The 18,465-nt window shown below is 38.6% G+C and overlaps 1 protein-coding gene across 3 annotated transcripts in view; it reads right to left on the reverse strand.

Moving 5' to 3' along the window:
• Positions 1-559: 559 nt before the first annotated feature.
• LOC112116024 (ubiquitin-protein ligase E3A) overlaps positions 560-18,465 on the reverse strand; it is a 99,639-nt gene continuing 81,733 nt past the window's right edge. For all 3 annotated transcript variants that reach the window (XM_026650386.1, XM_026650384.1, XM_026650388.1), the window contains 7 exons: positions 15,162-15,306; positions 8,498-8,703; positions 6,347-6,511; positions 4,923-5,078; positions 4,755-4,828; positions 2,068-2,211; positions 560-1,751 (listed from right to left, as the gene is read on the reverse strand). In XM_026650386.1, the coding sequence (XP_026506171.1) occupies positions 1,631-1,751; positions 2,068-2,211; positions 4,755-4,828; positions 4,923-5,078; positions 6,347-6,511; positions 8,498-8,703; positions 15,162-15,306 (1,011 nt within the window). In that variant the 3' untranslated portion in view covers positions 560-1,630. The remainder of the gene's footprint in view (positions 1,752-2,067; positions 2,212-4,754; positions 4,829-4,922; positions 5,079-6,346; positions 6,512-8,497; positions 8,704-15,161; positions 15,307-18,465) is intronic.

The raw sequence follows: 18,465 nt of genomic DNA on the forward strand, positions 1-18,465 counted from the left end.
AATAAATAGTTTAATGATGTCCCATGTTAACTTATGAAAGTAAGGAAATCACTGTCTTCTTTTTCACTGAACCATGGTGAAAAACGTCACTGTTTTATTCAGCATTATAGTTACATAACATTTGTCTGTTTCTATTACTAGAAAGAATTTATTAAAATAATCCTGAAAAGACATCTTTTCTCCCTCCAATGATTTCAAAACTCTGCCTTTTAATGCCAATTTCACACAAATCATCAAATGGATTTGATCTGTAGTAGTCAGTTATAGCAATTGTCAAGGCACAAGCTCAGCTCTGCACATCAGCTGTTGCTTGCAGTAAAACGAGATATGCCAATTATGTCCTCTTAGTTAAAAATGCATAATCCCTTTATTTTATATTGCAACAGGAGAAGTTAACATTACATATACAGACTACGAAAGGTAAAGGATTTACTTCTGATATGATTTGTAGATTTAAATTCAAAACCTATTGTATATTTTATGTAGCAGATGAAAGTAACCTTAATATTTTTCCTTTCTAACAGTATATTTAATAGTTGGGAATAAACAATATAAAGTAAGCCTTAAAAGTTTGTTTTAATCATTTTCAATTGTTGTCTATTGTCAGATGAAAAAGATAACGTACAGTAGCCATCCCTTTTGATTATGTTGCAACACTGATCATGTGCCTTGATAAAGGAACAACAGTTCATTAAATAAGGATGATGACATAACATGTAGGGAAGACTTTGGATTGTCTATTTAAAATGTCAACGTAATAGGCAATTAATAATAAAACTTCATTTTAAGTGCACTTCCACATGCTTTTTGTTTATAATATAGCAACTTCCTATCCTTTTTTCAACAAACTTCACTCTCTAGTCTAAAGCTGTTTGGCTGAAAATGCACTTTCCCCAGTAAACTTTTTTTTTTTAAACAATGTAACTAAAACTCCTACCCTTTCATAGACTAAGAAATATGTTTTGCTAATTAAAACACAATATATTACAAGACATGTGAAGACAACACATAGTGAAATGAGTTTTAATTGTTGTGCTGTGACTAAAGTAAAGTTCTCAAGGCTGCAGTTTAACATTCCAAGTTCTCCCTTCCATCTTTATTGATTAAGATTTTGAACAGAAACTCTTTGGGGGCTAGAACAGCAGTAATTGCATCACACTGTTTTCCAAGACTTCAAGTTTCAAAAGCAAACTCTTCAAAAAAGTACAGTTCCTGATTTGATTAGATACAGGGACAAAAATATAGCACATACTTGAAGGTTACATGGTCTACAAATGATGGCAATATTTTCCTTGGGAGAGTACAGTTTGTTTTCTTGTAAATACTCAAAAAGGCTCAACTTCAAGCAGTAATAAACACAAGCAAAAGTGATTTAACCCTTAAAATAAATATTCAGGAAAACCTCTCTGTACATACAAGTGAAAGAATATGTAATACTTTCACGCTAAAAGAAAAAATAAAGAATTTGTTCATATAAGCAGCTGAAATCTGCTGTTCCAGCCCAGTGTCCCCAGTAAAGAAGGGAGGCACAAACACAGGTGACTACTGTAGCTCACTATCTTATGGCCTTTTTTGGACAGGGACATCACCACCACCAATTTTAATCCCTTTTGTTATATTTATTTATTGATTACAGCATGCCAAATCCTTTGGCATATGTGATGGCCTTCAACAATCTCTCTTTAAGCTTTTCTTTGCTTGAGTATTCCGGAAGCAAAAGGACATTAAAGCATGTGTGAGATGTAGGTAATCTAAGAAAAAACAGAAAAGGAAGAATTCAGTCATTGGAATGCACAGCGCACGCATATAAGCATCATCATCTTTGAGAAATACCATGCTATTTCATCTGCTTACATATGCAAGAACAATACTCCAGTTTTGCTTTAAAATTTATACCCGTTGTTTTCTTGTAACCTTGAGGTCACAGCACTATAAAATATTATTAAAATGCTATTAAAAATCTTTAATGTTAAGATTCGGCTGCTGGTATTTTCACTTTGCAGAATTCGTCTTAATTTTTAGGAAGTCAAAATACAAATTTTACCAAACAAAAGGTCAATATTTTACCTCTCTGTGTCTGGGCCATTTTTGGCTATAATCATCTTTAATTTTCCAAGTCCTCCCACAGGTGCTCTGTCCGTGCCTGTTGTAAACTGCAAAAATAGTCTTTTCTGCTCATCTGTAAATGAATGGACTATTTCCCAGAATTCCCTATCGAGGGGAAATTAAAAACAAAGTTGAGAAAGCAAGGGAAAAATATTGTTAAGAATATTTGATACAAACAAGACCTCCCCCTACTTGTATGCAACTTTCACAACTGCCAGAATTATGCAATTTGCAGTTGTTAATTGACACATTATCAAATATGGCACCATATTTGATCCTCTAACACATCAGCATACAAACCGAGCATACAGGAGTTGAACAAAATTGCATTCAAACATTTGCTAACCACTGAAGTTTTGAAGCTACATCTGAAGTATTTCAAAATCCTTGAAGGTTCAAGTGTTAACTTTTTAAAACTATTTCAGACTATTCTAAAATTAGCAAATAATTTGCAGATGCTGTCCATTTGTTTTCTATATTGTTCGTATTTTCTATATTTTTCAATTATCCTTATTGCAATGCATTGTCTATTCTCTGATAATCTTGTTTCTCTCTTCTTCGTATCGTATTACCAAACATATCAATATTAGTTTGACTAAATAGTTCAAGTCATATGTCAATTACCAACTGTGTGTTAAGATCAAAACGGAGGTGAAAATAAAGATCAGAAAAGGTGGCTTCTACAATATTAGAGGAATAAAAACAGTAATTCATCAAAAAAGTGTCAGCCTGATTATATGTAAAATAATCAGAGCAGGAGTTTTTGGAGCCCCTACATTTTTCTATAATCGTAACTATGGTAAACAATATTTTGCACATCCTCATTCTTGACAAATGGCATGGTTTGGAGGCCTTTTGTTTCGATTATATATGATAATGAATGTACTCACTAATGGCCCATCAGAACAAATTATGACACTTCCACCCATCACAAACTCCTATTAGGATAATTCATCATTGAGCAAAAATCAGCGCCATCTCTTATTTCATGGTCCTGAAGATCATTTGAATATATTCTAGACTTATAAGAGACACTACACACAGACTATTTAATTCAGATCTGGGAACCTCAATACTCGAATGATGTAGACAGACTGGAGAGGGACTAGAAGAGAAAGACAACCATGGCCCGGAGGAGAAGCAGACAGCCGAAGATTACAAGAACTATACCATCCTCTCCCAGAGGAGGAGGATAGGAAAACCCTCCATAGCATTATTCCACTTTTGACCTCACAGAAGCCCTTCTGTGCAACATGGGCTCTGTGAGTGAGAAGGACGTGGTTGAGCACATTGTGGCATCAATCCCCTAAGGGCAACCCCAAAGGACTCTGAACATTAATTTACCTGCTTCCCCTGCTGTGTACTAAGGAACTTCTCCCTTGAAGGGTTGGCTAGTAAATTACAGGGGAACTTTATCAGCATGGCTCCTACAGATTCTCTCACACTAAGAGAAGAATTAATTGGAAATTCTGCAAGCAACAAGATGTGGAATTTCCTTTCCCATATGTGGGAGTAATCCAGGTTGGAGATGAAAAGGCCCTAAACATTTCTGAGAGAAGTTTTTTACCAAACTAGGCAAATAATAGGTAGCATAGTGTAAGGAATAATCCTGCCCAGTTGGGGCTTACCTAATGAGTCCCTTCCATCTCTCAACAAGAAAGCACAAGAGTAAAAAAGTTCAAGTGCAAAGTAACCATCATTTTTTACCCTTCAGTTTCTTCAACCGCTTTTGATAAGTTTTCATTTGTTTAAGGCAGTGGTTCCCAAACTTTAGCAACCTGTGGAACCCCTTTCACCAAAATTTCAAGTCTCACAAACCCCATCCTAAAAAGGAATATTTCCAGGGATTTTCTCCTTTACCCGAGTATAAATTATAAAAGCAGTGATCTTGGAAATATAAAATTTGTTTTTATGACATGCTTATTACACACTATTATTATTTATTATTTATCATTACAGTATTTTTATTACATTATGAAAACAGCAACACCCTTCCAAGATCTCACTTTCGTAGCTTGTATCACTTTGAATAAGCTTGTTATAAGACAAGGCTCCTATGTTTCATCAAGAAGTATCAGATGTGGAACAGCATGAAGGTATCTAAGAAGCCAACTCAAAGAGTTCTTCTTATACAAGTATTCAGGTCTTGAGCAGTTCAAGCAAACAACACACGTTACAACAAAGCTTAAACTTGTTCTTCATAATAATTTTAAAAACAATACTAGCTGCCTACTTAATTTTAAAAACAGCAAAAAATATCCACCTCCCATTCCATTTCTTATAAGGAGTCTTGAAGTTTAAATCTCCTCAGTGTAATAGATTCCCGTGCTGTCCGGGGTCCCTAAGGACAGCTCTGTCCGCCATTAGGGAATTTTTCCCCGAGAACCCCCTGTAACATTTCGCGAACCACTGGTTTAAAGAGTTTATTCTATAACAGCATGTTAAGCATCTTATCATTTGCTGACTTTATTCAAATACTCACAGTGAAATTATAGATAATTCAGTAACAATAATAAATGATATTTAGCTCTGCTGGACTTCAGTGTGTACTTCAAAAACACGAACCTCACATTACAGTTGCTGCCTTTTCATCATGAATTTAGTAAAATACAGTTCTTGTATATCCCTTGAAAAGTTAAAGAACTTACCTAATAATAAGAGAGTCTCGGCTATAGCCACCATCATATTCTGTAGTTTCTTCTAGTGCTTGAAAGTCTAGATTCTGTAAATGTAAGACATTTTATCACCACCCATAATTGTATCTTTGGGATAAGAAAACCAGCAATTTGTTTTGTTGCACATTCCAGATTTCTTACCCTACTTCCACAAATAAGTAATTCAATTTCCTCTGGTCTAAATAAATATTTCAGTGGAGACTCATTGGTCACCATATGGAATCCTCTCCGAAAGGCTTTGAACTGCTTTTCTACTGATTTGTTGAGAATGTAGTCCGCATACAGATTGACAAATTCCTGTAAGAAAACAACCCCAAAACATATTTAATAGTTAAAAGCCAAACCCTACCCTTCAAAAAACGAGATACACCCAACAAGACATTTTGGTCTAATGATTTAATTAGGGAAAGCAAATATTTCATGGCATTGTATAAATTTGTTTTCTCATAACTGGAACCAAGCCAGAGTGTACTGCTGGACTTGGCTCACTTACTGTAATCACAGAATACAGAATCATAGAATATCAAGGTTGGAAGGGACCTCAGGAGGTCATCTAGTCCAACCCCCTGCTCAGAGCAGGACCAATCCCCAGACAGATTTTTGCCCCAGATCTCTAAATGGCCCCCTCAAGGATTGAACTTGCAACCCTGGGTTTAGCAGGCCAATGCTCAAACCACTGAGCTATCCCTCCCCCCAATCTCAGAGGCAGCTGAGCTATGACTGGACAATTCCGTCAACTTCACATGTACTGAAATTTTTAAACAAATTATCCACATGCACAAACAAAATAGTCCAGGTGGATTCCTCCCAGTTGGTGGACAACTTCATTTGAGAAACCAAGTTTATGAGCAAGGAAAAATTCTTTCTCCTACACAAACATCCACCAATCTGGAGGACTCTGGTAGGACACAGCAAGCAGTAAATAAAGTTTAAGTCATCACAAACAATGGTAGGATTCAAAATCTAACACAAAGGCTTACTTCTACGGGTATTAACATTTTATGTAGTCTAAATTTGTATGAAATCTAAGCCCATTCAGCAGCAAGTTACAACGAAAGGAGAGAGCAGATGATCTTTTGGCCTGTCACATTTTCCTATAAGATTATGCTCAGATGCTGAGTCCAAAATGTGTTTGGAGAGATATACAATGTGAAGTCTGGTATGCACATTTCAATTTACTAGTTTTATAGCCAGTTTACGCAGCAATCTGTATATACATAACTTAGATATCTATTCAGGATTCTGTTAACAGTTGATTGTAAACAGCAAACATTAAAAAGGAGTCTTAAATATTTCTGACTTGTTATACATAAATGTGTGTGTTACAGCAAATGTATTGTATCTTCAACTGGTGCTCTCAAAGTCATACATGCAAGACAATTTTAGAAAAGTGTTTTCTTCTGCTTCTTAACCAAATTGGACTATTGGAATTTTAAATTTAACTATTTCTTTATCTCTAGCTGAAATTAATGTTTTAATCACATACCTAGAGAATACTGACTGAAATTCTGAGATACATAGTAATGATGAAGATCATTCCACCATTAGAGTGCCATGTGAATTACCTTTCTGTTTTCATTTGTAATAGGGATTTTATCTCCATTTTCCTTTAAATCATGCATCATTGGATTGCCGAAGAGATCCGTATGAGATATTTGGAAAGTTATCATCATATCATCTTCCACACTTCCCTCATACTGTAACAAGTCTCTTAAACTCTGATAAAGAACCTAATAAAATAAAAAACATTTGATGATAGAGTTGTAAAATGTAAAGTTCCACTATATATCACCAATGTTAATCAGAGTACGCCTTTAGATACTGACTGTCCAAAAACATACTTGGATTGGTCAGCTATATCTTTTGGGTGAGGTCACAACTTTGTACCAAATCCCAATTGTTCATGATTGGGACATAATCACCAGAAGTGCCAGGAAAATGTTTGTGCACATAATGTGAAGAGGAGGAAGTTAAAGTGTTGCTAAATATTTGACCCTCACTTTGAAAAATAAGCATAAGTTAGGGTCAGTAACTGCACAGTATAGGTGGAATTTTAAAAAATGAATGTAAGTTGTTTGAAGGGGTTTAGGGAGCCTTCTGAGTCCCTGTACTCAAGCAGTAATAAGCCCTGCACCTCTGAGGAGCCCCCTAGTAATACCGCTCAGCAGCAGCAGGGGATGTGCAGGCAGCAGCAGTTTAAGGACTCCCACTAGGGGACAAAGGTATGAGCCTCTCAGGGATGCAAACTGAAGGTCAGAGAAAGTCAGAGTGCTCTTTAAATGGAGAAAGTGTAGTGAACTTTCCCCATATACTTATTGTAAGTTTTAGCTGCAATCCTCATCGTCTCACCAGTTGTCTTCCTCCTATGCCCCACAAACACTTTCAAATGTACCATGTTAGAAAACACTGATTTAGGAACCACTGCCTTTTAATCAAGATCTGGCTCTCTTACCCTCTGAATTCTGGCTGTGGTACTCAACAATGCCTAACGTGGCCTACTTTGAATTTTATACAGTTTTAAGACTCAATCAGTATTTAAATATATTAGTTTGTTAAAGGAGTCTATGAAGGGTGATTTTAAAGCAGGGGTGGCAGAGTAAGGCAACTGTGGAAGAGGAATGGAGGGAAGAGGTAAACTGAACTTTTAAATCCACCCGTTCTCTTCCCACAAACATGAGACTGGTCACCCCACATTTTGTAGCCTCTTGACAAGTCTGAATTCACTTGTTACTAAAAATAAAACTAAACTGGGAATCTGAAACAGCTCAATTTTGTTATTACAATCAAAAATGAGTTTAAAGTAGCTATTAGCCCTCAAACTACAGCTGAAAGAGTGGCCTGAGTTGGCATACTGTTGTCAGGAAAAGCAATTTAAACAGACCAGGGAATCTATAAAAAATTAAGTTATTTTTTTCTAATATAGTAAAATAAAAGGCATTTATAATAACCTTTATCCTATTCACTTTCTCTTTCCTTTCAGTGGAAGGATTTATTGCATAGCTCTTACAAATAAAAATGGAAAAATTACCCCAAATTAATTTAAACAAATCATTCTAACAGCAATAAAACACTAGGTTGCATGTTAGAAAGCTATTGGTGTTCTTTGGATGGTTGAATGCACAGGACCAAAATACGTGAGATATGCTTTAACTGTTAACTCACACATATTTATTGTGGCTTATTGCTATTTTACAGCCATCAGCAAAAGAACTCTCCCCTCTCCTTTATCTCTATAGTTTTTAAGAAGGTGAGACAACAAAAAGCATGTGAGAAAATTCATAATTGCTTCAAGAATTTGTGAATAATCTCCATCTGCCACAACTGCCGTTCACTTAAAAAAACTTAGAGTCACTACAGCATAGCATTTCCATGGGAATTTTTAAAAAGTGTTGGTCAATAATATTCTCATTTTACAGACTGGTTTATTGTGGCACAGAAGGTTAAGTGACTTGTCCACATTCATGCAGCGAGGCAGAAACAGGACCCACATACGGTTGCTAGCCAATGCATACTCCTCCAAATTAGATGTACTGGTAGCATCATGTACCAATCCACACATTTGAACAAATAACCCTATAATGTTTCCACTAACCTAACATGACATTTCACTTTTACCTATTCTGACAGTAAGCTTGTGTTGAAATCAAATCTTAATTAAATGAACATACATTTTCCACAACCTGTAGTAATAAATTCAAGGAACACAATGAACTTACAGGGTGAGAATCTGCCAGATCACGGAAAGTTCCTTTTTTGCCCATTAGCTTCCTGTAGACAACCATGGGAAAATGTACATCCAGTATACAGTTATTGTAAATAGCCAGACCCAGTACTATGCCAATCAGTGTAAACTGACCCTCCGTTTCAAAAGAGGATGGGTTAAACCAAAACAGTTTTGTAGACTCATCATATGTGAACATACCTATAAGAAATGGAATTTAAATGATTACTTTTATATTTAGAAAAACAAAAACGTAGAGCAAACATGAAGTTTAAAAATCCACCTTCTAAATCCATCTGCACCAGATATACATGTAAAATTACATTTTAAATTTAGAATTGTATAATTTACCAAAAACATTACATATTCATAGCATGAATTAATTTTTCCGGTTTTATAAACTGTGATGCTCACAGCCTATAGGAACACGTATATCAGTTATAAAGCCACACATTTATAACCAATCTCCCAAAGTTTCCCAGCAATGGGACAGCACCCACCTCTCGCGAGTGCCTCCTCGTTGAGAACGTATGCCTGCAGACTCTCAATTTGTGCTGACCCTTGTCAGTGGTTTCTCAGGAGGATTTTCAACAACTCAGCCCCCAAGCCAACTCTCTCTCACTGTCTGTATGTCAAACAGAACAGACCTCTTCCAGGGTATACAGTCCAACAGGTGCCTATCCCAGTACCCCTCTGTTGGTATCTCTGTAGCCCTCCGCAGACTTAGTCCTTAAATAGTCCCAGGCCTAGTATGGGGCCATACCCCCAGGGCTTGCTCCCGGGACACACAGTCTTCCTGCAGCCCTCACTGGGCTCAGTCCTTATTCAGTCCCAGCAGCCAACCAGGAGCTCCTTCTTGCTCCCCCAGTCCCTGCCAGCAACTGATCTGTCTGTGGTCCTGCTGCTCCTTCAGCCAGCCAGGAACACAGTCCTCACTCCTTCAGCTCCAGGCAGCAGACTGACTGACTCTGACCCTGCAGTTCCTTTTATGAGAGTCTGCTGGGCTCCGATTGGCTGCTTCCCCACAACCACTCTAGGCTGCTTGGAGGACTTCTCTTCTGCTCCTCTCTGGGATGGAGTACGGTAGGACCGTGAGGCCTCCAGCAGGAGCCTCTGGGCCTAGTGGACCCCATTACATTCCCCAAATCACAAAATAAGGTATCCCACTCAAGCAACCCCCCACTGACAAAAGCTGAAGGCCAACAAATTCTAGCTCACTTGGACCAACAGGGTAAGTGAATTCCAAATCCAGGGTTGAGGCCCAACAAAAGTTGGCCTGCCTGCAGGAATTTAGAGTTATAGAAGTATCTTAGTAGATCTCAACTACTGGAATGGTGCATAGAGAGAGAAGCAGTCTTTAAAGGGACTGTCTATATGTGGAATTACTCCAGAACAGCTATTCAGGAATAACTCCGTATGTGGACTCTCCTTAATCCAAATTAACTTTCAAGAGTAGACAAGCCCTCAGACAGCAAGGCAATGAACTGGAAACCACAAGTAGTTTTTGGAACACAAGTATATGTTCCCTATGAGACATATTACTAAGTAAAGTGGGAGGCTGCATTCTGCTTTCTGAATTCACTGAAGTTTCCAAGTGGTCTTCCAGACTACCACTGCAGCAAAAGTGACATGTACTTTCTGTAAATTGAATGACGAGTTAAAACATAGAATAATGAGAAACTCTTGCAGTGTTTGCTGTTCTGATGGGGGAATAATTTCGAACACTAGTTTATCCGAATCCATATTCATAAGATATCACAGATAATGCAAAAAGTAAAAGTTAAGACAGAAAACACACTAAGATTGTGACAAAACAAGGGAAGCAATGAGAGCCACTGTAAAGGATGAAGATTGCAGTATCTTTTTAAAACAGTCTTGTCATAATTAACCTAGACCCCAGCACAAAAATTTACTTATTCGCTTCTCCTTTACCAGAATGATTTTTGGTAACAAGCCTAATAGTTTTTACTCATCCTTCACGATTTCAATTTTACACGGCTGTTTTAAATTAATTTTTAAACAGATTTAATATGCAATAGGTAAAAACTCATTTATACTAATTTCCTGATAAACACTTGCTTATTTTTATGACACGTATTAGAGTACAAAGATTTCAAACACCCTAAAGTCTACTTTTGAGATTTTTCCTGCACTCCCATTGAAACACATCCAGATGTTCTTCAAATTCACAGAAGCAACATCTATAATGCATGTTACCTGTGGAAAAAAATGTAAAACAAAAGCAAGTAGAAGAATCTGAAATTATTTAGTTGTATTTCCTGTTGAAGGATATATACAGAATTGCATTATGAAAGCAAAACATTTTTCTCATCGAGCCATACCATTTCTCATATGTATTCTGAACACCAACGAGTCATGCCTAGTTTAAATCCAATGAAAACTGAACATAGAGACAAGTCTAAAGTTATCCAGTATAAATTTCTGAATAAAGGGAATTAACGGAAATACTTACCGACTCTCATCTATGCTGTTGAATACAATTTCAAATCTCAAGCGCTACTATATGTCCATGCTCAGAAGATAAATGTGCATTTCTAATCTATTTATCTAAATTATATGTTTATTCCATACCTAAAAACTACAATAAGAACTGTAAGGTCACAAAGTAAAATAGCTGAATTAGGAAATTACAAAATTAAGGTAGACCATGCAACAAACCTTAATTCTGTCAGGTTGAGCCTAGGTATATATTTTCCCATAGGACCTCCTGTCCTAATTCAGAGCCTGATCCAAATCCCATTGTAGTCAAGCCATCAGTGCACAGCTTGGAGAGTGAATGAGTCTCATCCTGACTCATTCACTACAGAAGTTGGAAGGAGCATAGGAAAACAAAATCCAAGACCTGAGTTCCATTACTAGTGCTAAGACAGATTCCCTTTGGGACCTTGATCAAATCATTTTCTGTGTTTCTCTGCATCAGTTTCCTCATATACAAACTGAAGATACTACCTACCTCTCAGAGAGCCCTAAAGCTAAACTAACTGGTGTTTGTAAAGTGTGATGAGTTTCTTCAGTGGAATGCAGTGCAAAAGTACAAGGATGTATCACCATGTTTCACATTCAAATCAAAGACTTATGAAGGTAGTACAGGAATTGTATAATATACTTTTCCTATGCAAGAGATGTTTGGATAATTTCATCCATTTTAATCCTTTACTATCTGCAATGATTAAGCTACTATGGCTGCAGATATCTGAAACCTGGTACACATCAGTGGTTAAGATGTATAAACCACAGTAAGCAAGGCTTAAAGTATCCAGAGTCACATGCACAAGGACAAAAAAACACACAGAGTTTGAGATAAATCTGCTGCCTCGAGTCCTGGACAAACCAGGAAGGTACCAGAAGTTTAGGTTGGACATTAACCACCCTGACAGTTAGGAACTTTTTCCTAAACACTGGAATAAATTGCCTAGGGAGGTTGTGGAATCTCCATCTCTGGAGATATTTAAGAGTAGGTTAGATAAATGTCTATCAGGGATGGTCTAGACAGTATTTGGTCCTGCCATGAGGGCAGGGAACTGGACTCGATGACCTCTCGAGGTCCCTTCCAGTCCTAGAATCTATGAATAAGTTTGCTATATTAACTAACACTTTCATATATACACCTGCTTTATGTGGAGTGTGCACAAAATGGGGATAGCCCCGAATATTTTTTTTTTTAAAAGAGTAACCGATTTTGCTAGCTATCAGAAATTTGTGCTTTATTAAACTACAAAATTCTATAAAGACTTCAAAGTTTAATAACGCACTTAAATTGCTCCTATCAAATTAAGGAATATTCCAACTCAAAAGTTTCTAGATATCACAATTACACATGAAAGTTTTTTGTTATATTAAAGGTTTTAAAAGGCACAAAGCACTTAATTCCCATTAACTTCCTCTTACTTCCCATTGTCTTTGAAAAACTTTCTAAATGTTTGCTAAATAAAAAACAATAACCTACAGATTTCTTGCACTGATTTCATAAAAGGGGATAAACAGGAGAAAATCTTCAATCTAATGTATACGTGATGGTGATATGAATGCAATCCTTTTTGGTTGCTGTAGTTTTATTGTATGTACAACATGGAATATGACAAATTAATTGAAAATACATTTCACTTAGAGGTGGGCGGGCCAGGCTGACACCTCTAAAAAAGGGAAAGAGTTAGGTATCTCACTGCCAGCTCTGATGCCTGCCAAACCCAAATGCTCCCCAACAGCAATGTGCTCTCTGCCCTTCTGACTTGGCTAGTAACGACTTAGAGATGCATTCTTCCCTACTTGAGGTGCCTTTAGGGTTGCTGCTGGCACTGGAAGCTTGTTTATAGGCAGTTTAGCTGCTGACCCCATCAATGCTGATTGTATAGACAACCGCCTAACAAAAAGGCAGGGACTTTTTTTCCATTGAAAGGGGGGTGGGAAGAGTTGGATTTCAAAACAAGCTCTATTTACTTTTCAAAAGTGTGAATTTAATGAAACAAGACATCCTTTCAGAGGAAGATTTTTAACACTCAAATATATATCTTCACTGAATAGGTCATAAAGGGCACGAAATAAGTTCACTGAAATGCATCAGATACGGAAAGACTTCCTGAAATGTTTTAATTTAAAAACTTTGTGCACAATAGGTGTAAAAAAGTGGTTATGTATAAACAGTTCTAATTGTAATTGGTATGTTGAGACATCATTTTAATTCCTTTCCTACATTATGCACTATAATAGTGAAACTGAAAGCACTCAAAAATGTTTATTTTCTATTTATGTTGTCTACACATTTCATTATTCTGACCTTTGACAATGAAAGCAGACTAGCCAATTTCACGTTTGCTTCTATTCAATTTCACTTTCAAGTTCTTATACTGTAGCACAATGATTTGTTACCCAAATATTCTCCTGTTATAGCACAAACTGTTTTGATTACAATTTTTAGAAGATTTTGGGAGTCTCTAGGGATCTTTTAAATTTTGTACACCTCTACCCCGATATAACGCGACCCAATAGAACACAGGTTCGCATACAACGCGGTAAAGCTGCGCTCTGGCGGATCAGCGCGTCAGCTACCACCCATGGCGCTCCGCTTCCCGCCACTGGTGAGTGTGGGGAGGTTGGGGAAAGAACGCCCCCCGTACTCACCTGCAGCGGGAAGCGGAGCACCGCGGATGGGAGCTGGCGGAGTGGAGTGGGCTGGGGCCGGGCTGCTCCGCTTCCGCCGCTGCCGGTGAGTGCGGGACCTTTCCCCAACCCCCCGCCAGCGACACGGCTGGGGCTGGGGCAAGGAAAACAGAGCGGGCTGGGGCCGCGGCGCTTCACTTCCCACCGCAGGTGAGTATAGGGGGCATCTTTTCCCCAACCTCCCCGCACTTACCGGCAGCGGTGGAAGTGGAGCACCGCGTCTGGGAGCTGGCGGAGTGGAACAGGCTGGGGCCGGGCTGCTCCGCTTCCCGCTGCTGCCAGTGAGTGCCTGTCAGGGGGCGGGGGTGTGTGGATAGGGGTCGGGGCAGTCAGGGGACAGGGAGCGGTGGGGTTGGGTAAGGGGTGGGGTCCTGGGGGTGATTAGGGATGGGGGTCTCTGGAGAGGGCGGTCAGGGGACAAGGAGCAGAGGGGCCAAAGCAAGTTCTATATAACGCGGTCTCACCTATAGCATGGTAAGATTTTTTGGCTCCGGAGGACCACATTATATCGGGGTAGCAGTGTATAAGCTTTTCTCTAAAAGACTAAATTTGGGGAGAAACTGGACCCAAGTATCCCTTTAACATTTCTTCCTCCTCCTCATCCCTACATAACAATGTCCTTCTGTTATACTCAATTTTAAAGGGGAATGGTCAACTTGATAAATCATACAAAGTTATAATTGTAAGAAACTAGACAGACTTTTTTCAAGTTCATTTTATGTTTTTGGCATAGAACTGTGTATCATTGGTTTCACTGTATTCCCTATAGTCAGTGCTCTTATCTGAGTGGCTCTTTCACACGGCAGTGGAGAGTGAAGGGAGAATAGGACAGAAAAACCATTTTAAAAAAACCACACACCAGGAAAACGTGATTGCTAAACCACAAAAACTGGTAGGGGAACTCAGGAGCAGGTGTAATACCAGAAACTACTGCTAACTTTTCTTTGAAATTGATTTGCATTTGACAGTAATTTCTAAACTTTCAACAAAAATTTAAATCAGCATCACTACTTGAGAACAAAGTTAACCCTTTTTTATATTGCCAGATTTTGAAAACTTGAAAAAACCCCACCTCTTTATACAGGTTTGCCTTGGACACTTGGTAAGAGATATTTTTATTTCTCAGGTTTGATTACTAGCCCTAGAAGCAAAACTTGAAGCCCAGGGGGAAGCCGAGAGAAGGTTTAGATTCAAATTTTCAGAAGTGGGTAAAAATAAAAATACTGTATTATTTGTTAGTGATCTAAATGTATAAGTGGTAACTTTCACTTGTGGCAAAAAGTATTGCAGTCATTCCAGTTGTCCTTAGGATGGTGGCTCTGTCAGATGCAGGATCCCAAACTGAATCAGATGCCCTTTTGGCTCAATAAGGGATAGAGAGGACCCTCAGAAAAAGAGTACCTAGAATTAGGGAGTAGCTATGGGGAGAAACTGTGTGTGCATGCACTTCAGAGAGATGAGGGAGTTATTAAATTGCATACCAATATCAGGGTTGAAAATTTCCTCCACAACCAGTTGAAAAAACTCTTTGGAAACACCTCCTTCGTCTACCCCTTGCTCTCCTTCAAATTCCACGTATAACTGCTTCTTCAAGTCTGCAGGATTTTCCATGGCAATCATCTCTAGCTATTGGGTCAATACAAACATGTCATTAGTATACCCATTTTATTAGAAAAAAAATGATGAATACAGAACAAATACAGGAAAAATTGAGAAACAGAAAGGCAGGTAGATGTCACCCACAAGTGTAAATATGGGAAGGTAATGAACATCCAGAATCTGACTAAGCGCATTCTGTAAGCCATGAATTTGGGGGCAAAGGGGCAGAGGTATCTAGTGAGGACTATCATATCTTACCAATAGCACAAATGCATTAGTGCCCTGTCTCTTATTTTCAGTATTTTTATTAAAGTTTTTGTTTTTGAGATCGATAAGACAGTGTAAATAGAAAACAGAATAAAATACAAATAAACTAGAAAATTTATCAATGGAATAATTAAAAATTGGGATTACCATTACAGTCAACTGAATATCATTTAAGTGTTTGAATATGAGTAATTCATTGTTCTTCACATTAAAAGTTTGGTGAAAGAATTATTTAAACAAATGTCCTAACACTTTCCCCCCTTTATATCAGTTTTCAGTGAAAGGAATCATTATATTCAACAGTCTGCCATATCTATATCTAGCTGCATGCAAACTGTCTAGTCTTCTGGATTACCTACACTGGAGTTTTTTGCACCAGGGGATGCACACCAGTATGCAGATGCATGAAAGCAAGCAGTAGCTTGCTGTGGTACATCTTAGTGTAGTTTCCACACCTGCATAAATCACTTTTTACACCAGTGCAGTATGTTTACACTGGGGGTTTGCATCAGTACAACTATATTGAGGTTCTCAATAGTGTTACGAAAAACTCAGCATAGACAAGCCCTTACTTTAATTTTTCGTGTTGTATCGATTGCCATACAACAAACATGTATGCCAGTAATACTTGCCTATAATCCCAGATATTCCAAATTACACCAGTCACTCAGTTTGCTGATCAACCACAGGAAAAAATCCTAAATTTAATTATTATTGAAATGATAGAGGCCCTAGCCCAACTGTGCTAGCCTCCCCTCCCTGATGCAAACCACCCTGCCCCAAACATACCCAAGACCACCTTCCCAGTCCCTATAAATTTACATAAAGATAGGGGGAAGGACAAGGTAACAGTGAGAAAATTACAAGTGTACTGTGATCACAGCTTAAGAACTGCCTAGCCATTGTCAAATGTTTTCTAGGCATCACGGAAGAGATGAATGTTACTCCTGGGAGAATTCTGCACCAAAAAATTAAAAATTCTGCCCACAATATTTTAAAATTCTGCAAATTTGTCAAAATAACAATATAATCACGCCAGTTTCAATTATTTTGGTAATTTATTTCAAAATACTTGTCAACAAGTATGTCTGTAACAATACTGACAACGTGATTGGGGACTCCTTACTGAGGAGGTTAGACAGGCCTGTGACCAGGGCGGACCCAGAGAACAGAAGGGTGTGCTGTCTACCGGGCGCTAAGATACGGGATGTGGACCTGCGGTTGAAAAGGATCCTAAAAGGAGTAGGTAAGAACCCCTTGATCATCCTTCACGTAGGAACGAATGACACGGCTAGGTTCTCGCTGGAGAGAATCAAGGGAGATTATGCCAGGCTGGGGAAGACGCTTAAGGAAATCGAGGCTCAGATCATCTTCAGTGGGATTCTGCCTGTTCCTAGAGAAGGGCAGCAAAGGGGTGACAGGATTGTGATGATAAATAGCTGGCTAAGGGAGTGGTGCTATAAGGAGGGCTTTGGGATGTATGGCCACTGGGAGGCTTTCGGGGACAGAAAACTGTTCTCACGGGATGGACTTCACCTAAGTAGGGAAGGAAATAGACTTCTGGGAGGGAGGCTGGCTCATCTCATCAAAAGAGCTTTAAACTAAGAATTTGGGGGAGACAGTTGGGAGATGTCCAGTTAATCTCCACACCAGATTATAACATTGAGAGGGAGGACGACGAGATAAGAACGGATATAACCGGGGGGAAGAGATTGGACATAAGGAGGAGGGGGGGATGGATACTAGACAAATAGGTCATACTGGCGGTATGGTGTCCGTACCAAATTGGATAACAAATGTGAGAAAGGCTAAACGGCATAAATTAAGATGTTTATACACCAATGCGAGAAGTCTAGGTAACAAAATGGAGGAATTGGAGCTCCTGGTCCAAGAAATGAAACCGGATATCGTAGGAATAACCGAAACGTGGTGGAATGGTAGTCATGACTGGAGTACAGGTATGGAAGGGTATGTGCTGTTTAGGAAAGACCGGAACAAAGGTAAAGGTGGGGGAGTAGCATTGTATGTCAATAATGAGGTAAACTGTAAAGAAATAATAAGTGATGGAATGGATAAGACGGAGTCTGTCTGGGCAATACTCACATTGGGTAAAAGAACTACTAGAGCCTCCCCTGGGATAATGCTTGGGGTGTGCTATAGACCGCCGGGATCTAGCCTGGATATGGACAGAGAACTCTTTAATGTTTTTAGGGAAGTAAATACTAATAGGAACTGTGTAATCATGGGAGACTTTAACTTCCCGGATATAGATTGGGGAACAAATGCTAGTAACAATAATAGGGCTCAGATTTTCCTAGACGTGATAGCTGATGAATTCCTTCATCAAGTAGTTGCTGAACCGACGAGGGGGGATGCCATTTTAGATTTGGTTTTGGTGAGTAGTGAGGACCTCGTTGAGGAAATGGTTATAGGGGACAACCTTGGCTCGAGTGATCATGAGCTAATTCGGTTTAAACTAAATGGAAGGATTAACAGAATTAAATCGGAGACTAAGGTTTACGATTTCAAAAGGGCTAACTTTAATAAATTAAGGCAACTAGTTACGGAAGTGGACTGGACTAACATATTTATGAATCTAAAGGCGGAAGGCGCCTGGGATTATTTCAAGTTGAAGTTGCAGGAGCTGTCAGAGGCCTGTATCCCGAGAAAGGGAAAACGGTTCGTAGACAGGAGATTTAGATCGAGCTGGATGAGCGAGCGTCTCAGAGGGGTGATTAAGAAAAAACAGAAAGCGTACAAGGAGTGGAAGATGGGAGGGATCAGCAAAGAAACCTACCTTATTGAGGTCACAGCATGTAGAGATGGAGTGAGAAAGGCCAGAAGCCGTGTAGAGTTGGACCTTGCGAGGGGAATTAAAACCAATAGTAAGAGGTTTTATAGCTATATAAATAGGAAGAA

The sequence above is a fragment of the Terrapene carolina genome, unplaced genomic scaffold (assembly GCF_002925995.2).
Source record: "Terrapene carolina triunguis isolate 2854851 unplaced genomic scaffold, T_m_triunguis-2.0 Scaffold25, whole genome shotgun sequence".
NCBI lineage: Eukaryota > Metazoa > Chordata > Testudines > Emydidae > Terrapene > Terrapene triunguis.